Source organism: Xyrauchen texanus, chromosome 31 (genome assembly GCF_025860055.1).
Source record: "Xyrauchen texanus isolate HMW12.3.18 chromosome 31, RBS_HiC_50CHRs, whole genome shotgun sequence".
NCBI classification, from domain to species: domain Eukaryota; kingdom Metazoa; phylum Chordata; class Actinopteri; order Cypriniformes; family Catostomidae; genus Xyrauchen; species Xyrauchen texanus.
In genome coordinates, this window is record NC_068306.1 from 18,205,466 (window position 1) to 18,226,321 (window position 20,856).

Here is a 20,856-nt window from a genome sequence, read left to right on the forward strand (position 1 = left end):
GACCCTACTGTACCTATCATGAAGTATATGGGCGATTACCCCTCCAAGAGAAGTCGTCCAGTCAATGAGCTCACTGATCAGATCTTTGAGGGAGCTCTGAAGGCTGAGCCTCTGAAAGATGAGATCTTCTGCCAGATCATCAAGCAGCTGACTGAGAATCACGTGAAGTAGGTCTTTCACCTAGCCAAAAGACTTCATTTTCAGTAGCACCATCTTTGAGGTTTGATGAGAATTAAAGCGAGGCTGTGAAGGATAGACTTACCGTCTCTTCAATGACATGCACTGCATAAAGCTATCAAAAAGCTCTTAGATCACATCTAATTTTCTCATGTTGTCTGGAGTGTTTTGTCCTGTTGTCGATTCATAAAGAAATAAACAACTAACTATACCTCATAGCCTCATTATCATTACCATTAAAAATCAAAGATGCAGCTACTGTGAATCAGGTCTATGCAGACAGTGTGAATGAATTCTTACTGTGAAAATGGTTGACTAGTCACAAACTTGTAGCAGTCTGCCACCTAGTGGTAAGCCTGTAAATTACCAAAGCTATTTATGTTAAAGATCACATGAAATGGCTTGTGTTGATGTGTTTGAAACCTATTGAAATTATAAGTTTGGGCAGGACATATCAGAAGGATCAACCCTTTTTAAAACATTAGTTATGTCACAGCTGAGAACCTACTTGCTAGTCGGCATCAGGTGTTTTGAGGGGGAGGGACTTAAAGAGTATTTGAATCCACAAAAGATTTTAGTGCAGGATGAGTCATCGATATTATTGTTCTGTTGTACCAAAAGACAGTAAATCTGCTAAAAGTACATTTACATTTTTTTTTTTACAAACAAAATCACCCACCTGTAGATGGGTTCATAGTAAATAGACATGGTCTAAAAGCCACAAAATTCCTTTTATTAACATGTTGCTTGTTAATTGAACTGTTTGTTCTAATGGGTTTGATGTATGAATGGGTGTTCAGGTACAGTGAGGAGAAGGGCTGGGAGCTGCTCTGGCTCTGCACTGGTCTCTTTCCTCCCAGTAACATGCTCCTTCCCCATGTCCAAAAGTTCCTGCTATCCAAGAAACTCCATCCAGTTGCCCCTGACTGCATACAGAGACTACAGAAAGCCTTGCGGTAAGTCTCACTTTAACACATACAAACACATCTTTCTATTTTACACAAATATTTTTAATCCTCCTATTGTCCTAAGAAACTGCATCTACCAGTGATTTTGTTCAAAATAAACTGTGTGTCTTGTGAGCGAGCACTCTGAAGGACATTTAACTTATTTGGCTGCATTGGGTCCTGAGATGTCGTGGATTGCACTGTCACTTTAGTTGAGCCATGATATGCCATAATTACATTTACATTGAATTTAATGACGTCAACAAATGTTTTTTGGTTTAACTTTTCAACAGTCTGTTTTCACAACATTCTCCATTTTAAAGCATGTTAGAGACCAGTGTAATGCACCTGTAGTAGTTGAGGTGTTGCAAAACTCAAGAGCTCTCTTTTAATATCTTTAATGTTAGAGAGTAGTTGATCAAAAAGATAAAAAGACACATTTATTTTAATTCTGCATTGCATGAATGAGGGAAAAACTACCATGCAACTTCTCTGTCATAAATGTGCATTCATTAGCTGCCGTTCTCTTAAAGAGACAGTACCATTTAAGCGCTTGTTATACATATCAGTGTAAAGTGTATATAAACAAACATGTTACAAAATGTAGTGATGTAGTAAGTGTAATAAATGTGTAAATACATAAATATTTTAAAGGCACAATCGTACACTGAAATATTTCTACCTCAGATAACACTGTCAATGTTAAAGAATGTAACAAATTCCACATCTATGCAAGGGTTTAGTAAAAAAACAAATTGTGCTTAGCCGTTTTGATATATTATAATATATGTATAAAATTATTATTTTTATAATATAATTATTACATAATTGTTAGATGTGTAATTCTATTTTTATTATTAGCTTGCAACCTTGTGAATATTTTGATAAAAATTTGTATGAAATTTCAAAAAGTGCAATTTTAACACCATATAAATTGATAGAATGTGAAATTTGTACATTTGTATGCAAACTAAATTGTGATTCAAAAGTGGATGTAACAGTTAAAGGATGGGCAATGAGGAGGCGGGAACCAGCTGATCAGTCAACATGAACTTATAAAATAATGATATAAATGAACTTAAAACAACCTAAAACTTAAGGACACAGACAGACATGCAGCTCGGCCACGTTCATCTCTCTCTCTCCAGAACTGGCGCCGGCTCCCCTTTATCTCGCTCTCCCGCTGATCAGCTGATTCAGCACCAGCCTTGCACCCTCACGGCCCGGCCATGCCCTCCACCTCGTCACACTACTCCCGCGCCCGATTCTGGCCAGGGCGCCACCGAACATCTCTCTCCTGAACTGGTGTCTCCGGCTCCCCTTTATCTCACTCTGCCACTGATCAGCTGATTCAGTGCTGGCCGTGCACCCTCACGGACCGGCCATGCCCTCCTCCTCATCACAGTGAAACCTAAAATAAAATGACGTTCACTATTTTGAGAGAAGTCATACAGTATATATGAAAACTATATAAATGTAAAGATACACTCTTCTCGATTTGCTTAATATCTTTTTCAGTTTTCAGTTGCATTATGTTTACCTGTTGTCAGTAGTCTGACAAGTAAAAACAAAAATGTTCTAGCCAATGTCGATTCTTTCTCCAACATGTCCGTAGAGGGTTGAAAGGTGAAAGTCCATAACAGGTTCTTCAAATATGAGTCAAATGTTTTACGGAGCAAAACATTTTTTAAATGAAATTAGCTTTTTTTGACATCACCAAAAATGATGTGGTATTTATAGAGTATTCTTTACCAAGTCAAAAATTACTCTAAACAATAGGTTTGCAAATATTCTTTGCCTCTGACAGAAACGGATCCAGGAAGTACCCTCCTCACCTTGTAGAAGTGGAGGCCATACAGCACAAAACTACCCAGATCTTTCATAAAGTGTACTTTCCTGATGACACAGATGAGGTGAGTGTTTTCAAAACAATACAGCATGTTGCATCTGTTACCTGTAGGTCTTTCAGCCTCCTGTGGGAGAAATAGTTTCTCTCTCTTGCTCATGCTTGGCTGTGTTCATTTATGCATGAGGAAGCTGAGAGAAAACCCCATTGTTCTCTGACCTCATCTGAATCCTCAGTTGAGCTCAGAGTTATGCAGTATTATTGAGGAAAACAGCATAAGTGAGATGAAGTATGAATAGACTCAAGACTCTGGATATTCCCTTTATTTTTTGGGATATAGTAGGAATCTGCCCTGCACAGTTTCCTTAGTTGTAGGGAATAATATAGTATATATACACTACATACTGTGTATATGCTGTATACTGTATATGTATATATGTCTTTCTTTTTTCAACATTAAAACCACCAGCCTAATATTGTGTAGGTCCCGCTTGTGATGCCAAAACAGCACCAACCCTGACATGCTATTCTTCTCACCACAATTGTACAGAGCGTCTATCTGAGCTACTGTGTCTCTGTTGACCTCTCTTATCAACAATGCATTTCCATCCACAGAACTGCCATTCACTGGATATTTTTGGCACCATTCAGAGTAAATTCTAGAGATGGCTGTTTGTGAAAATCTCAGGAGATCAGCAGTTACAGAAATACTCAAATCAGCCCATCTGGCACCAACAATCATGCCATGCTCCAAATAATTGAGATCACATTTTTCCCCATTCTGATGGTTGATGTGAACATTAATTGGAGCTCCTGACCATATCTGCATGATTTTATGCACTGCACTGCTGCCACACAATTGGCTGATTAGATAATTGCATGGATGATTGTTGGTGCCAGATGGGCTGGTTTGAGTATTTCTGTAACTGCTGGTCTCCTGAGATTTTCACAAACAGCCATCTCTAGAATTTACTCTGAATGGTGCCAAAATATCCAGTGAGCGGCAGTTCTGCGGATAGAAATGCGTTGCTGATGAGAGAGGTCAACAGTGAATGGCCAGACTTGTTTGAACTGATAAAGACTACGGTAACTCTGATAACTGCTCTGTACAATTGTGGTGAGAAGAATAGAATCTCACAATGCAATTCTGAGATGCGGGTTGGCACAGTTTTGGCTGCACGAGGGGGACCATCGCTGTGGTTTTAATGCTGTGGCTGATCGGTTATATATGTAACATATATAAATGGTCCACACTTTCATTTTACAGAAAAAAAACATATAGTTAGTCTATTTTTAAGATTTATGCATTTAAATTTAATAGCTAAATTCCATGAAACTGAATTGTGTAATGTTAAAAATAACTAAATTATTAAAACTTAAAATTGTATGTATACATTTATTACTTTAGAATGAGAACAGTTAAAGAAAAATATTAAATTAAAATGTAATTCAAATATTAAGAGCATAGTCCAAACTTTAAGACCACATTGAAAATCTTGAATTTTTCCATTTAAATCTGTAGAAATAATCACCAGTTGGCCCGACTCTATTTTACACTATATGCTGAAGTAGACTTTCTTACAAAACCCTGTGACTGGCATCTGATAGAGTATCTTTCTTCTAAAATCCCTCTTTTTTATTTATAGGCTTTTGAGGTTGAATCGAGCACAAAAGCCAAAGATTTCTGTCTAAACATCGCTGGCAGAATGCTGCTCCAATCCTCTGAGGGTTTCAGCTTGTTTGTCAAAATTTCTGACAAGGTGAGGATAAGAGGATGTCATGTCTGATGTAAATGTCTGTTCAGATGAGATAAAGATGTTTATCCTGTGAGAATTCATGACAAGTTGTTGCTTGATAACAAAGCATTTTGATCTGACATACAGACAAACTGTTTCAAAATCAGAGCAGGGTTTTGTAGTCAGTAGTTTTTTTGTCAGTTCGTGTGTATTCACAAAACGGATAGAGTCAACTCTGAATGTTGATTATGTGAGCCGTGTTTGAAGCCGCTGTTAAATTATAAACACAACTAGCAACCACAAGCAGTACTATTCCTTGTCACTACATTCCTTGTTAGAAGAACTGTTAATTTTAATAATTATGAATAATAAATGTAGCTGTTCATTGAACCCTTTTATCATACTGCTCTTGTTGCCATTAATTGATGTAGAATATCTTGTTTGATATGTCAGTTCTGGGATTTGCAATGTTTTAATCTGTGGTTTTCCAAACATGAAACTTTTCAGGTGATAAGTGTTCCAGAAGGGGATTTCTTTTTTGACTTTGTTCGGCATCTGACAGACTGGATTAAAAAAGCCAGAGTTATGAAAGATGGTTAGTTTATATATTGTATGTAATAAGTATCACATTTAGCCCCTGTGTGTACATGAGAGAAAACATGAGAGGTGTCAATGCTTCTTTTCACGCTACAGGCACAGTACCCTCCCTGACCTATCAGGTGTTTTTCATGAAGAAACTGTGGACCAATACTGTACCAGGAAAAGATCCTATGGCTGACTCCATTTTCCATTACTACCAGGTAAAAACACTCTCACTAAACTCGCAATTTTGGTCTTAAGCTGTGAAGACTGGTCCGCTTCCAACTACCTTATATGGGCAAAAATGATGTGGACACCCGTATACTTCACCCATATACAGTATAGTTGTTTATAGTAAATTATAGGCATTAATCCCACAGTCATTAGGAATAGATTTCCACTAGATGTTGGCACAAGAGTGTCTGTGAATTATCACACACAATATCACTCACTTGTTCTTTCCATTTTTCTAAAACTCAAGGAGCTTCCAAAGTATCTGCGTGGCTACCACATGTGCTCTCTTGAAGAGGCATTCCAGCTGGCTGCACTAATTTACAGGGTGAAGTTTGAGGAAGACAAATCACAGTTTCTCAATCTCCACAAGATGCTGAAAGAGCTTGTTCCTCAAGACCTGATCTGGCAGCTCTCACCTGAAGACTGGAAACGGGTGAGTGACTGGCACTAGTCCTAGATGGGCACTGTCATGATAGCAGAGTTATTATAGTTTTTAAATCTAGTTTTTATTTCTATTTTATATTCAATTTGTCATTTCAGTTTAGTTTAGTTTGCGTTATATTTCACACTTTGTCTGTTAGTTTAGTTTTCATTTTCTCTGTGTTTTCAAGTATCAGTTTAGTATTTTTTTTATTTCAGTTTTTGTTTTTGGCATTTTATGGCTGCCAAAGCTAAAGCGTTTACTGGTATCATTTAAAATATCTAACGTCATTAAATTTCTCAGGGCAGTCTTGTGTTACCACTATCTAGTGGCATTTTACTTTTTATTCGTGGTATATTGTACAGTACATATTTTAAATGTTATAATATAGGATTAAGATAGGTAAAGTGGGACAGTTAAGCTTGACCCCTATTGTATCCAAATGTTTTTCCTTCAATGGCTAAAAATCATTACTAGACAAATCTAAACTTTTTGAGGTTTTTAATTGATGATTTTACATCAGGATGAGTGGCAGAGCTCATTTCATGATCACGGGTAGGAAAAGCAATGGTAAAGAAATTTGCAAATGTAACATATGATGATTTATGATGTGAAAGTCTGTAAAAAAAATATATATATATATATATATATATATATATATATATATATATATATATATATATATATATATATATATAGTACTGTGCAAAAGTCTTAAGCACATATGATGTTTAACAAAAGCATTTGTCTTAAGATGGTTATTTATATCTTCAGCTTTAGTGTGTCAATAGGAAATATAAATGTTAGACTCACAAACATTACTTTTGCAAATAGAAAAGATTAGAATAGAAGAACAGGGAGCCCTGCAACAGATGTCATGACCCCCACAGAGCCCCACTGAGCATTGTGTCTGTCTGAGATTACATATAGCAACAGAAGCAATTCAGACAGCCTAAATAGATGGAAGAACTGTGGCGAATTCTCCAAGAAGCTTGAAACATCCTGTCTGCCAACAACCAAGAAAAACTGTGTCCAGGTGTACCTAGGAGAACTGGTGCTGTTTTAAAGACAAAGGAGGTTACACTGAATATTGATTTAGCTTATTTATGTTTACTGAACTTTGTATGATGTTAATTGATAAATTAAAACTATTTATGTGATTATTTTTGAAGACATCCTCACTATGCAACATTTTTCACAAGTGCCTGAAACTTTTGCACAGTACTGTATATAAAAATGTATTCAAATAATTTGTAGATATTTTCTATATAATAATCTTTCCTCTGTCCCACTTTACCAATGAAACCAGAATCAATTCTGGGATTTGGTCAAAATAGGGTCTCAAAAGGTTCAATACTTCTCTTTATTGAATATTTCTTAATTTTTGCTTTTGATTAAGGTATGTGACATTCTTAGATTTCTATAAAGGTATTATGTCATAACTCTACTGAGTATATAAAAATAAAATTAATTCAAGGTCAATTTTATTTTATTTTAGTTTGTTTTGGAGGAATGAAAAGCAATTTAGGTTTTTTCCAACCATTTCAGTTTTGAATTTTATTTCAGTTAACGAAATTATTTTCAGTTCGTTTTCGTTAATGATAGCAACACTGCATGAAAATCCATGTACTGTATGTAATCACTCAGCACAAGTGTGAACTCATTTATGAAAAGAAACGTTTGGTTACGTATGTAACCTCCGTTCCCGAGGGAGGAACGACACGTTGTGTCGGAGAAGCGACACTAGGGGTCTCTCTTGGCGCCGATATTCACCTCTGATCTATGAAAAAAGGCCAATGAGAGTTGGCAGCCAGTATTTGCATGTCCGCTCCGGACATACGGGTATTTAAGCGGCGCAAATACGGGAGTTCATTCAGGATTTTTCTGAGGAGCCGAAATGGTCCGGCCACAACAGTGGCTCGGTTCAGTGACATGGCGGAGGAAAGACACAACGTGTCGTTCCTCCCTCGGGAACGGAGGTTACATACGTAACCAAACGTTCCCCTTCTGTCGCTCTCTCCACGTTGTGTCGGAGAAGCGACACTAGAGGACCCATTCCAATCTTGCCATGTGCTGAACCGTATGCGTGAACTGCCGATACAGAGGCGGGCAGGGATTCATCCAGTGCCACGCATCGTCTGTACCCGGCTGCACGTACCCTTCCCCAATGCCCCATACGAACATCGGGATCCTTCTAGTTACCCTGGGAGGGGAACAAGGCGATGTTTGCCAACATGGGAACGGGCCAGCCTGGCTGGGCCTCTTTTCTCTCTATGTTTCTCGCATAGAGCAGTCACGGCGGGGGCCCTTACACGCATATAGGGAAGGGGTCTTACCCAGACCCTGCGGAGACCACACCTGCCCTTTTTCTTGGGGAGGAAAAGTGGTAGACACGTCACACGGCCGTCTTAGGGCTCGTGTGGAAAGTATGGTGCGGTGGTAGATCCCAGCCTCGAAGGGGAGTTGCTACAGCACGGCGACCGGGCAGCTGTAACTGCCTAAGGGAGACACGGGGTCCGCTCGTAAGGGGACAGAACCGTGGAAATACACACAGGGGCGTCCGCACAGGAGGCCTTCTACTTTACCTGTGGAGCACCTATACCAGTACAGGGTAGCCATCAGGGTACCCGCAGTGGCTTGGGTCGGCGAGTTCCTCCACTGAACCGCTGGACCCGGAGGGCTGGGGAGGAATCGACCAGGGGCCCGACTTCGGAGTGGAGTGCCCTGGGAAGAAGGCGACTACTTTACCTTGACGTCAGGAAAGGGCGCTGGGCATAGCGATCCACCCGGCCGGTCGGTCTCACGTGTTACCGAAGTTCTACGGGCTCGGACCTGAGAAAACAAGAGACGCTAACCGACTCAACGCGGAGGTTGTAAAACCTCGCGAAGGTGTTGGGTGTTGCCCAACCCGTGGCTCTACAGATGTCTGCTAGGGAGGTGCCCTTGGCCAGTGCCCACGAGGACGCTAACACCCCTTGTTGAGTGAGCTCGGACCCGTAAGGGTAGGGGCACGGCCTGGGTGTGATAAGCCAGTGTGATGGCATCGACAACCCAGTGGGCGAGCCTCTGTTTGGAGACGGCATTCCCTTTCTGCCGTCCCCAAAGCAGACAAAGAGCTGCTCAGAGCGTCTGGTGCTGTGTGTGCGGTCCAGGTAAATGCACAGGGCGCGCACTGGACACAGCAACGAAAGGGCTGGGTCTGCCTCCTCCGGGGCAGCTTGTAGGTTCACTACCTGATCTCGGAATGGTGTGGTAGGAACCTTGGGCACATAGCCCGGTCGCGGTCTTAGGATCACAGGCGTATCTGCCGGACCGAACTCCAGGCAAGTGTCAGCTGACAGAGAACGCTTGCAGGTCCCCGACCCTCTTAATGGAGGCGGCGCGATCAGCAGGGCCGTCTTAAGAGAGAGGGCCCTGAGTCCAACTGATTCGAGCGGCTCGAAGGGAGGTCTCTGGAGTCCTGCCAAGACTACCGAGAGATCCCAGGAGGGAACTAGGCCTGGCGGGAGCGATTCAACCTCCGGGCGCCTCTCAGGAACCTGAGGATCAGGTCGTGCTTACCCAAAGACTTGCCGTCTACAGGATCGTGGTGGGTGGCGATAGCGGCAACATACACCTTGAGGGTGGACGGGGACAGCCTCCTGTCCAGCCTCTCCTGTAGGAACAGAAGCACTGACCTTATCGCGCATCTCTGCAGGTCTTCGGCTCGGGAAGAACACCAATCTGCGAACAAGCGCCACTTTAGGGCGTAAAGGTGCCTGGTAGAGGGAGCTCTGGCTTGGTTGATGGTTTCACAACGGTCGCCGGTAAGCCGGCTAGCTCTTCAGCGTCCGTCCAGGGACCAGGCGTGGAGGTTCCAGAGGTCTGGGCGCGGGTGCCAGAGCGTGCCCGTCCCTGAGAGAGGAGGTCCTTTCTCAGGGAATTCGCCAGGGAGGAGCTGTCACGAGGAGCCTGAGTTCCGAGAACCAAGTCCGAGTGGGCCAGTAGGGGGCCACCAAGCGTGACTTGCTCCTCGTCCTCCCTGACCTTGCACAGCACCGGTGCAAGAAGGCTCACTGGGGAAATGCGTACTTGCGCGGCCCGAGGGCCAGCTGTGTGCCAGCGCTCTTTCCGAGGGAGCCTCTGTTAGGGCGTACCAGAGCGGGCAGTGGGAGGTTTCCTGGGCGGCGAACAGGTCTACCTGGGCCTTGCCAAACCGTTCCCAAATCAGCTGGACCGACTGGGGTGAAGCCTCCACTCCCCGCCGGGCAGGCGTTGTCGTGATAGCGCGTCCGCTACGACGTTGAGCTTGCCGGGGATGTGAGTGGCACGCAGCGACTTGAGTCGCTGCTGGCTCCATAGGAGGAGACGGCGGGCGAGTTGTGACATGTGGCGGAGCGTACGCCGCCTTGGCGATTTATGTACGCCACCACCGTGGTGCTGTCCGATCTCACGAGGACATGTTTGTCCCGAACTAACGGGAGGAACTTCCTGAGAGCAAGAAGGACGGTCAGCAACTCCAGGCAATTGATGTGCCAACGCAGCGGGGCCCCTTTCCAATGGCCCGCTGCTGCGTGCCCGCTGCACACGGCACCCCACCGGACCGGAGGCGTCGGTTGTGACCAGGACGCGTCGGGACACCTGCTGCAGGGGCACTCCTGCCCGTAAAAAGCAGAGGTCTGTCCAGGGTCGGAGTGTTTTGAGGCAGGCGGGGGTGATCCTTACCCGATGCATGCCGCGGTGCCATGCGTGTCACGGGACTCGAGTCTGGAGCCAGTGCTGGAGCGGTCTCATATGCATCAACCCCAGCGGCGCGACCGCCGCGGAGGACGCCATATGCCCCAGGAGCCTCTGGAAAAGTTTTAGAGGGACCACTGTGCCTGGCTTGAAGGAAGCGAGGCAGTCCAGCACCGACTGAGCACGCTCGCTCGTGAGACGTGCTGTCATTGAGACTGAGTCTAACTCCAACCCGAGAAAAGAGATGCTCTGAACCGGAGTGAGCTTGCTCTTTTCCCAGTTGACCTGAAGCCCCAAGCGGCTGAGGTGCCGGAGCACCTGGTCTCTGTGTGTGCAGAGTAACTGTCGAGAGTGTGCTAGGATGAGCCAGTCGTCGAGGTAGTTGAGAATGCGGATGCAGCTACTCGTAGCGGGGCAAGGGCCGCCTCTGCGACTTTCGTGAAGACGCGAGGGGACAGAGACAGGCGAAGGGGAGGACTTTGTACTGAAACGCCTGGCCGTCGAGCAGCGCACCGTAGGAAGGGTCGGTGTCGTGGCAGAATTGAGACGTGGAAGTACGCGTCCTTCAGGTCCACCGCTGCGAACCAGTCTAGATGCTGAACGCCAGCCAGAATATTTCTCTGCGTAAGCATTTTGAACGGAAGTTTTAACAAGGCCCGATTGAAAACTTGCAAGTCCAGGATTGGTCGTAAGCCGCCACCTTTCTTGGGTACAATGAAGTAAGGGCTGTAGAAACCCTTCCTCATTTCGGTTGGAGGGACGGGCTCTACCGCGCCCTTGGCTAAGAGGGTCGTGATCTCCGTGCGCAGGGAACTGGCGTGCTCGCCGTGTACTGCGGAAAAGCGGACGCCCCTGAAGCGGGGCCGGAGCCGGGCAAACTGAATTGCGTAACCGAGTCGAATGGTCGGTGCAGCCAGCGTGATGCGTTGGGAAGCGAAAGCCATGCTTCCCAGCTCTGCGCTAGGGGCACCAAAGGAACGAGTATTTTGGACGTACCGGCGGGGCCTCGCAGCGGGCGGAACAGGTAATGCAGCATCGGGCGGCTTCGTTGCGGCCTGAGGCTGAGGTGCTGAGAATAGACTCAAAGCACTTACCTTGCTCCGGCGCCCGGCAGGGGCGGGTTCTTGACTGAGGAGGAGGTCTGATGTTGGCGTCCTCTTGACTCGTCTGAACCGGCCGGCCGGGGACAGTCGTGGGCAGGCGGAAGGCGGGATCGCGGCGTCCGGTGTACCGGGACTGTTGTGATCTGAAAGCACATTGCCGTGAAAGCGGCATTTGCGAGCCAGGTGACCCAGAGGCAAAGGAAATAGCTCTTTTATTGAGAATGTGGGTACCACAGCCCCGTCAGGGGTGTGGCAAATGAAAAAACAAAGGATTCTCCTCCGGCCCTCCACCGGGGACGGAGCGGTATTACCACCTCGGAGCTAACGTCTTGGCTCTGGGTCGGCTGTCTCAGGAACGCTTGGGAGCCTTCCGGGTCCTGGAGGGGTTCGTGAGACAGGGGCGTGCGCCGCCTGTGGAGTGCTCGACGCTGGGGCTGAGAGCTGGGCCCGGGTTGAGGCGGAGCAGGAGCTGGTTTCCTCGCAGGGGACGCCCTCGGCGGGCAGACGGGCAGGGACCGTGAGCGGCAGGTCTGCGGCGGGGCATGATGTGCTGAAATGGCCTCCGTCTGCTTCTTCACCGCGGAGAACTGTTGGGCGAAGTCCTCGGCGGTGTCACCGAAAAGGCCAATCTGGGAGACAGGTGCGTCCAGGAAGCGGTTTTTGTCAGCCTCACGCATCTCGACCAGGTTGAGCCAAAGATGGCTTTCCTGGACCACTAGGGTGGCCATCGTCTGTCCGAGTGCCTGCGCTGTGGCCTCGTCAGCTCTCAGGGCGAGGTCGGTCGCTGAGCGCAGTTCCTGCAGCACATCAGGATCAGGTCCACCCCGTGCATGTTTCTGAGAGCTTTGGCCTGGTGGAATTGCAGGAGGGCCATCGCATGCAGTGCGGAGGCAGCGCGTCCAGCCGTAGTGTAGGCCTTCGCGTTAAGCGAGGATGTTGTCCTACAGGGCTTGGACGAGAGTGCGGGCGACCCGCCAGGAGGTAGGGCTACGGGGCATAGATGGTGCACAACTACCCTATCAACCTGGGGAATTGCATCGTACCGTGGCGCTCTCCGCCGTCGAGGGTGGAGAGAGTGGAGCGGGTGGCACCTAGACGAGCGGAGAGCGGGGCTCTCCACGTAGGCGTCAGCTCATCATGCACCTCCGGAAGAAAGGGACCGGGGGATCGCGAGGCAGCGAACGGCGCTGCCCCAGGAACCAATCATCCAACCGAGAAGGCTGTGGGGAGGATGGAGGGTTCCAATCCAACCCCACGCTCAAGGCGGCCGGGCAAGCATGTCGGACATCTGAGCGTCGGCCTCAGCCTGGGCCTGCTGGCCCGGCGGCAGTCCAGGGAGTCCTCGGCATCAGACACCGCACTCTCCGATGCAGCGGCGAGCTCATCTGCTTCGGACTCGGGAGGATAGACAGCCGGGCCGTGAGGCGAGCCGCTATCGCCGCTGAGCGTGGGCGGAGACCAGCGAGCGTGTCGGGAACGGGAGGTTCGCGGGGGCTACCCGGCGAAACCGCACCCGCTATCGCCCCCAGCGCCAACCGCACCGTCCTTAATCCCGTGGGAAGAAGGAGCAATGCGGGGTGCAGCTGGGGTGGCTTGCTTTCTGTTGAAAGCGAGCCGCGACCGCAACGTGGTCATGGTCATGTTCTCGCAGTGAGAACATGAACCATCCACAAACGCCGCCTCGGTGTGATCGCGGCCCAAACACACGAGACCGCGCCTGTGGCCGTCTGAAGCAGAGAGCACTCTACCGCATCCAGGAATGACACAGGGACGGAAAGGCATCTTGAAAAAGACGCGTCCTTAAAAGGACGTTCAACGCCACTGTCTTTGCTCTTTTAGAGAAAATTACTCTTTTAGTAAAAACTCTTTTAATACACAGTGTGTGTGTGTACGTGTCTGCGCTGTCGAAGCGCTCAGGGGCAACAATGCACGCCGTGCACTGAGAAGGAGAAAGCCGCTGTTGTGCGCCGTCAAGATCCAACAGCATGCAGATCGTCAGAGGAAAACAGGAACGTTTAAGTGGCGTGTAACTCGCAGCAAACTGCAGACAGACCATCGGCTCCGAAGAAATTTTCTGAATTAACTCCCGTATTTGCGCCGCTTAAATACCCGTATGTCCGGGGGCGGGACATGCAAATACTGGCTGCCAACTCTCATTGGCCTTTTTTCATAGATCAGAGGTGAATATCGGCGCTCAAGAGAGACCCCTAGTGTCGCTTCTCCGACACAACGTGGAGAGAGCGACAGAAGGGGAACTACAGTTCCTAAGTAAATAATGAGAATGTATCTGTCTTTTTGTTTCTTCTGCAGTCCATTGTCACATACTTCAATAAGCATGCAGGAAAATCTCAAGAGGAAGCAAAACGTATGTTTTTAGAAATCATTTACAAGTGGCCTACTTTTGGATCTGCCTTTTTTGAAGTCAAGGCAAGTCTGTCACAATGCATTATAATGCTTATCCCAAGTATCTGTTTACCTCAATAAAAATCACATTGTTCTCTATTCTTCATAATTTTGTTAGAAATCTGTCTGTTATTCTTTGTAAGATTAACTTGTATGCCATGTTTGATATTCTCCCACAGCAATCCACAGATCCAAATTTCCCAGAAGTCCTCTTGATTGCGATCAACAAGCTTGGTGTAACTCTGATTGACCCCAAAACAAAGGTACGGTTACACTGTGCTTATAAAGATAAAAAAGAGAAGGTAATGGAGCTACAGTAAACGACAGGTTAATTATATTATAATTTGAGCTTTTAGTACATATTTAATCCTTGTGCGTCAATCAAAAATTTTATTCAGATGTCCTTAGAAGACAAAAATGTCAGCATCAAAATACTGCCATAAAAATATTATATATTAATACTATTTTCCACTTTCACTTTTACCAACATCAGTCCTGATCATAACTACCAAATGTTCATCCATTTTCAGTTTAACCCTTTAAATGCCAGTTTGTTTACATAATGCCATTGCTATTTGTTACACACACACATACAAAACACACTCTGACATCCATACCAACACACCCACACAATCTTAGCTGCATCATTTATTCAGTTGGCCTGCAGTGCTCTATAATACTGCAAACAGAAAATATGAAAAAAGCATATATTTGCTCCATAGGCTAAACGTGAGGAATAGCGCCATCTGTATCCATAATATCATAGAATTCATGATTTTATGCTTTAATGGCACTGGGATCAAATATTGCCATTTTAATGGGTTTCAATGGGGACATTTTTGTCCTGAAGGTCCTGAGTGTAACTATTTTGTGTATTATAGATGTATTATAGGAACTAAGGTTGAAATAGAAACATTCCCCCAGAAATACACACCTTTGGTAAAACGTATGCCGTTGGCATTAACACAGCCAAAATGATTGAAAAAACTAAAATGAAAAAGATAAAAATGTCCCGAAGGTTGTACAAGGGTTAAATATTGGGGTGGCTGTGGCTCAGGTGGTACAGTGGGTTGGCCACTAATCGCAGGGTTGGAGGTTCGATTCCTGGCCCACATGACTCCACATGCCGAAGTGTCCTTGGGCAAGACACTGAACACCATGTTGCTCCCAATGGCAGGTTAGTGCCTTGCATGGCAGCTCTGCCGTCATTGGCATGTGAGTGTGAATGGGACACCGTGTATGGTTAAAAACGCGCTATATAAGTGCAGACCATTTACCAATATTGATGTTGCATTTATAGTAATTACAGTAACTGCTTTTTTCTCTTATGAGTCCAGCAAAACTTTTGAGAATTTCACTTTATACAGTGACCCCAAAAAGTATTTAGACACCTTTAAACACAGGGCCACTGTATGACATTTGCTCATCTGCTTACAGGATATTTTGGGGACACATCCCTTCACCAAAATCTCGAACTGGAGTAGTGGACATACTTATTTCCACATCACCATTGGTAACCTGGTGAGAGGCAGCAAGCTGCTGTGTGAGACTTTACTGGTGAGTTAGAGAAGACTGGAAAATGCTGAGTAGATATCATAGATTACTGCATTGTTCAACAATACAGTTCTTCACAGTCAGACTTTGATTTCAGGGATACAAGATGGATGACCTTCTGACCTCTTACATCAGTCAGATGCTGACTACAATGACCAAGCAACGCAGTTCACGTGGAGACAACAAGTAGCACAAAAAGTTTTCAATGGTTTATTTGTAAGACACACAGTGTGAACAACCCTTAACCATGTATTCTGCCATAGCTAAAAAGAATTTAGACATTCGTGCAACATTTATGGAGAGCTGGCATATTTATATGGTACTGCAGAGCTGGCACAGTTATTCTCAATTTTTGAGAATTTTTTAGACACATTATTTTGATACACAAGGTTAAACTGATTCTATTTTTAGTATAATTACTTTTTCATACTGGAGCCTTAATTAACAAGTGTGAGTTTAAGTTATTTTATAGCAATTCTTGTCAATGTCAATGAAGAACATGTTTAATTGACAATCCGTACGCTACAATGAGCCCGTGACTTGTTGCCTTGAACTCCCCCGCCCCTCACAGTTTCTTACTCCGACACCAAATTAAAAGCATATCAGTTTGTCCTGAATTAAAGTTACTGATTTCAGCGAATTATTTATTGTCTAAATGATTTGCACATCTCATTTTGCCAATTAAATACATTATAAAGATTTAGAAATGTTGCAATATTTTGTTTTGCTACTTACCTCAAAGACTACACTTGATTCTCATCCTAGTCATATAAACTTTCTTTTATGTCATTTTAATCCTTAATTTTCCCATTTGTTTTCCAAAATCATTGGCACATGAATGTTTTTCTTCAGTCAATGACTATAGAAATGAATTAGGTCTAAAAAGATCCTCACATGGCTTGTTCTGAATATTATTTCAGTTTGCAATATTGACTCTTCTTTCCCTTTGTAAAGACTTGACCAAGTATTGCAGAGATAAGTATTAAAATGTGTTTTATAAACTTTAATTCTCTGTAATATGAATACAATCGTTCTGTTTTCTTCTCAAGATATTTAGTTATAAATGATTGCACCTTTAGAATTTATTCAATTGATTTATTTTATTTTATTTCATTTTTAGAATATATGCATTTGTTGTAGTTTATAATTCTGGTCATTTCTAATGTTGGAAGCCACTGTATATAAATAAAATAAGATTGTCTATAAGATGGCAATGTTACTTCATTGAGATTAATGACATTCAAGACATCATAAACACAGGGATGATTGTACAGATGTAAGTACTCCAAAATAATTTTGTATCTTTATTTTATATCATGCAAATTGTGATCAAAACCTGAAAAATAACATACATTTACACTGTACTCTGTATTGAATATGGTTCTGCAGAGCTGTTGAATTGCTTCAGCCTTGACTTGCATATGCTTCAGCTTCATGTTATTTTGTCTTACTGTACAGGCAGAGATTTTATAGTCAAAACAAGTGAAAAAAATCTACCAGTGCTGAAGAAGTAATCCAAAGTATTTAGAATATGTTTCTGACCTTGAGTAATCTAATGGAATGCGTTACAAATTACATTTTACAGCATGTACTCTGTAACATGTAGCAGAATACATATCAAAAGTACCCCTCCCAACCCTGCCCACCAGATCATCAGATCAATCAACTTTCTTTTTTGAGTAAACCAGATAAGCAAGGGTTTGCTTTGTGGCTTATATTAAATATTATTTGCACCAGTTCAGCATTCATTTAGAACAAGACAAAAAGGAACATTAGCAAAGAAATGATTTATGACCACTTATTTCTTACACAGTTAGGTCCATTCATGGAGTAATGAGTCAGTCAAAATCAGAAAATGGGGTTTAATACTACTTAAGATGAAACATAAAACCTCAAAATCCACTAATATTTAACTAATATATATAATATATATAATATATTTAACTAATATATATAATATATTTTATCTAATATATAACATGACAAATATTTCTATTCATATTTGAAACGGAAACCTTTACGGTTGCATTGATAATACTTAGATTGTAAAATATAATAACCGGAATAACACTATAAAGTCTGAGTGTGAGGTAGACTTGAGCATTTGTTAACTGTATGGTGATTTTTATATCCCATCATATCATGTGCAGACAGCTCACCTGTCTGTCATTTGTCAGTGTAGGAGTTCTGTCAAGTGTGACCAAATATTTATGATTTCTAAATTGTCTGGTCTGTCACTTGTGGCTTTAGACTACAGACATCTGAGCAATATTAACATTGATACAGCTATTTTTTTCTTTTCTTTTTGATAAAAAGTGGTCCATATAGGCTTGAATAACTGAACATCAGTTAGACAGTTTTTGAAGATACAGAGTTAAATATCAACCATTAGGCATCACTGGGTGCTTCAGAGAGATAGTCCCTGCTTCTCAGAGCCACTCATGCTGGTTAAAGACCACACATCAGTCATCTCTGTTCGAGGAAAGGTAAAACATGATCAGTATAATGGTCTTGAAGATTAAGATTAATTCTTCAGTTTTTAATGACTTGCCTTAAGGAGGTGGTTTGAAAGATGAAATGTCTCTTTACCTATACTGAACTGGATGTATAATCCATTTTCAAGAACTGAACTGCTTCCCACACTTAGAGCCAATCCATGCTCCCGCCACCTGCAATACAGATAGCAACACTGTACATAACTAGACAGACACCAGGGTTATAGAGAAAAATGCTCACTCGTTAACTTGTTCACTATTCCCTCAATAGAAAGTGGCACATAGTTCACTAAATAGTATTAGTTTGTCAAAAAAGATAAAACACATGGCATTAAGCTGAGTTAATGGCTGAAAACAGTTATTATTTTCCATCTTTGTTAGTGTATAACAACTATTTAACATCAAAAACAATAACTTTATATAACCATTGTTGATATATTATAACTATTCAGCAACAACCTATTTACCATATTTGTTATTATCTAACAACAACTGCACAACAAAAACAATCATTATTTACTATAGCTGTTATTATATAACACATTTTCAACAACAAAAAAAACATTTATTTACCACCTTTGTTATTATATAACAACTATTCAGCAATAAAAAAAAACTATTTTATTTATCATCTTTGTTATATATCAACTATTTCACAACAAAACACAATTTTTATTTACCGTCTTTGTTATCATTCAACAACTATTTGACAACAACACTACTACAAATGGCTGACACCCCATTCAGTGCACTTTATAGGGAATATAAAGTGAGTTCAGACAGCATGGGCATTTAAGAGATCAGTTTTCTTACTCCATATAAAAAATACTGTACTTGTACTCACCAGTGAAATAAAAAGATTATCAGGACAAGAACAAAGGAAGCCATATCAGTCAGAGTCCACATAAGCCTGTACTCATCTGGTGTCTGAGGGAGAAACAGTAAATGAGAGAGACCGGGGAGATAAAACTGCAGTGAAATAGAGTGCCGATGTCCAGAGGTATGTACTAATGTGTGTACTTTACCATCAGAAAGAGTGGTCTTTGCAGGTTCTTGAGGATGTGAACAGCATTTGTGGTGACAGAGTGAGCCCCTGCACACCAGGCAAGAGAATACAGCCACGGCTCACTGATCACATACAGGTTAATGCTGATGTTGGCAGCAGCGTATTTCCTGTGGTCAATAATAGGCCACTCAAATACAAGAAAACACAACACTGAAGGCTGATAAAAATATGCACCTTGTATCTACATAATCCTATAACAAAGAATATATTTAAGAATACTTTATACAACAATTATTTGAATAGTTTATGATTTTAGCTCATCTTTCCATACCTGATATCTTTCTCTGACATGGAGCTGTAGTGGATGTTGAGTTTGACTATGTTTCTGAGCTGAAGGTCCTCCACTGGTGCATGCCCGTTTGTGGTTTGCTGTAACTCAGGATCTGTTTCTTGTACAAACTCTCTGAACTCTGGAGGCAGCCACAACACCTGAGAAACAATGTATGCATTAGACAGTTCCAAACAATGCACATACTGTGCATCTTACACGAAAGAGTAATCTTAACTTCATTAACGTCCCAAAAGCAAGTATGGTCTCTGAAAGTGTGTGATTTCTGCGCCACCAAACGGAATAGAGCGCAAAAGTGCGCGTCCACTTTTTCAGCCATCTTGATTCCTGAAATATTTTTACCCATTCATTTCTTCCATAGGGATCTCATTAAAGTCTTTATAAAAGCGTTCCAAGCCATGAACCAAACCAACCAGCTCTATGGTGAATCACAAGATCACAAGCTTTGATTTTAAGCAAAAAAGTATTTGAAAATCAGACAGAAAGACAAAAGGTACTAGACGGTGTACTATTCATGGGGGAATCCCATAAAAAATTTAAATTTTAAAATGAAAAATGATGGCTAAATATAAAACTATTGATAAAAATGCATGGATTACAAGTATAGAAACACTACATTTTAAGTTTATTGCTAAATATTCATATATACAGTACTGTGCGCCTTGGGCGCATTATATTTTTCACGAAAACATTTGTCTTAAAAGGGTTATTTTTTATATTTTGCTTTTAGTGTATCAGTAGGAAATGTCAATTTCAGATTTCAACATTCCCTTTGCAAATAGAAAACAACAGATGGCATGGCCCCCTCAGAGCCCGGTTCTCAACATCACTAAGTCAGTCTGGGATTACATGAAGACACAGAAGCAATTGAGACAGCCTAATAATTAGATAAGAACTGTGGAATGTTCTCCAAGAAGTTTGGAACATCCTGTCTGCTAACAACCAGGAAAGACTGTGTCCAGGTGTACCTAGGAGAATTGCTGCTGTTTTGAAGGCAAAGGTTGTCACACCGAATATTGATTTAGCTTATTTATGTTTACTGGACTTTGTATGTTGTTAATTGATAAATGGAAACTATTTATGGCATTATTTTTGAAGATATCCTCACTATGCAACATTTTTCACAAGTTTAAAGGTTATCGTTAAAAATAAATTTGCATTGATTGAAATATCAAACATGTTATTCATCAGGGGAAATCTGTACATCTTGCTGCTATTCATATTGGTTAAAGTAATAGTTCACAGAAAAATGAAAATCATCATTTACTCACCCTCATGCCATCCCAGATG

General features: G+C 42.9%; 2 protein-coding genes across 5 annotated transcripts in view; one reads left to right on the forward strand and one right to left on the reverse strand.

The window, feature by feature from the left end:
* The window catches only part of myo7ab (myosin VIIAb), a 59,734-nt gene extending 43,538 nt beyond the window's left edge, over window positions 1–16,196 (forward strand). Inside the window, exons 37-47 of the mRNA XM_052100616.1 lie at window positions 14–167; window positions 978–1,133; window positions 2,932–3,037; window positions 4,617–4,730; window positions 5,214–5,301; window positions 5,400–5,506; window positions 5,767–5,952; window positions 14,070–14,186; window positions 14,342–14,425; window positions 15,600–15,719; window positions 15,814–16,196. Coding sequence (XP_051956576.1) covers window positions 14–167; window positions 978–1,133; window positions 2,932–3,037; window positions 4,617–4,730; window positions 5,214–5,301; window positions 5,400–5,506; window positions 5,767–5,952; window positions 14,070–14,186; window positions 14,342–14,425; window positions 15,600–15,719; window positions 15,814–15,906 — 1,325 coding nt within the window. The 3' untranslated portion in view covers window positions 15,907–16,196. The remainder of the gene's footprint in view (window positions 1–13; window positions 168–977; window positions 1,134–2,931; window positions 3,038–4,616; window positions 4,731–5,213; window positions 5,302–5,399; window positions 5,507–5,766; window positions 5,953–14,069; window positions 14,187–14,341; window positions 14,426–15,599; window positions 15,720–15,813) is intronic.
* A 730-nt stretch (window positions 16,197–16,926) lies between these two features.
* gdpd4b (glycerophosphodiester phosphodiesterase domain containing 4b) overlaps window positions 16,927–20,856 on the reverse strand; it is a 54,934-nt gene continuing 51,004 nt past the window's right edge. Inside the window, exons 12-16 of one of the 4 annotated variants that reach the window (XM_052100603.1) lie at window positions 19,549–19,706; window positions 19,237–19,384; window positions 19,056–19,138; window positions 18,306–18,385; window positions 16,927–18,188 (exon numbers count right to left, since the gene is read on the reverse strand). In XM_052100603.1, the coding sequence (XP_051956563.1) occupies window positions 18,124–18,188; window positions 18,306–18,385; window positions 19,056–19,138; window positions 19,237–19,384; window positions 19,549–19,706 (534 nt within the window). In that variant the 3' untranslated portion in view covers window positions 16,927–18,123. The remainder of the gene's footprint in view (window positions 18,189–18,305; window positions 18,386–19,055; window positions 19,139–19,236; window positions 19,385–19,548; window positions 19,707–20,856) is intronic. The other 3 variants (XM_052100600.1, XM_052100602.1, XM_052100601.1) reach the window with 3 other exon arrangements.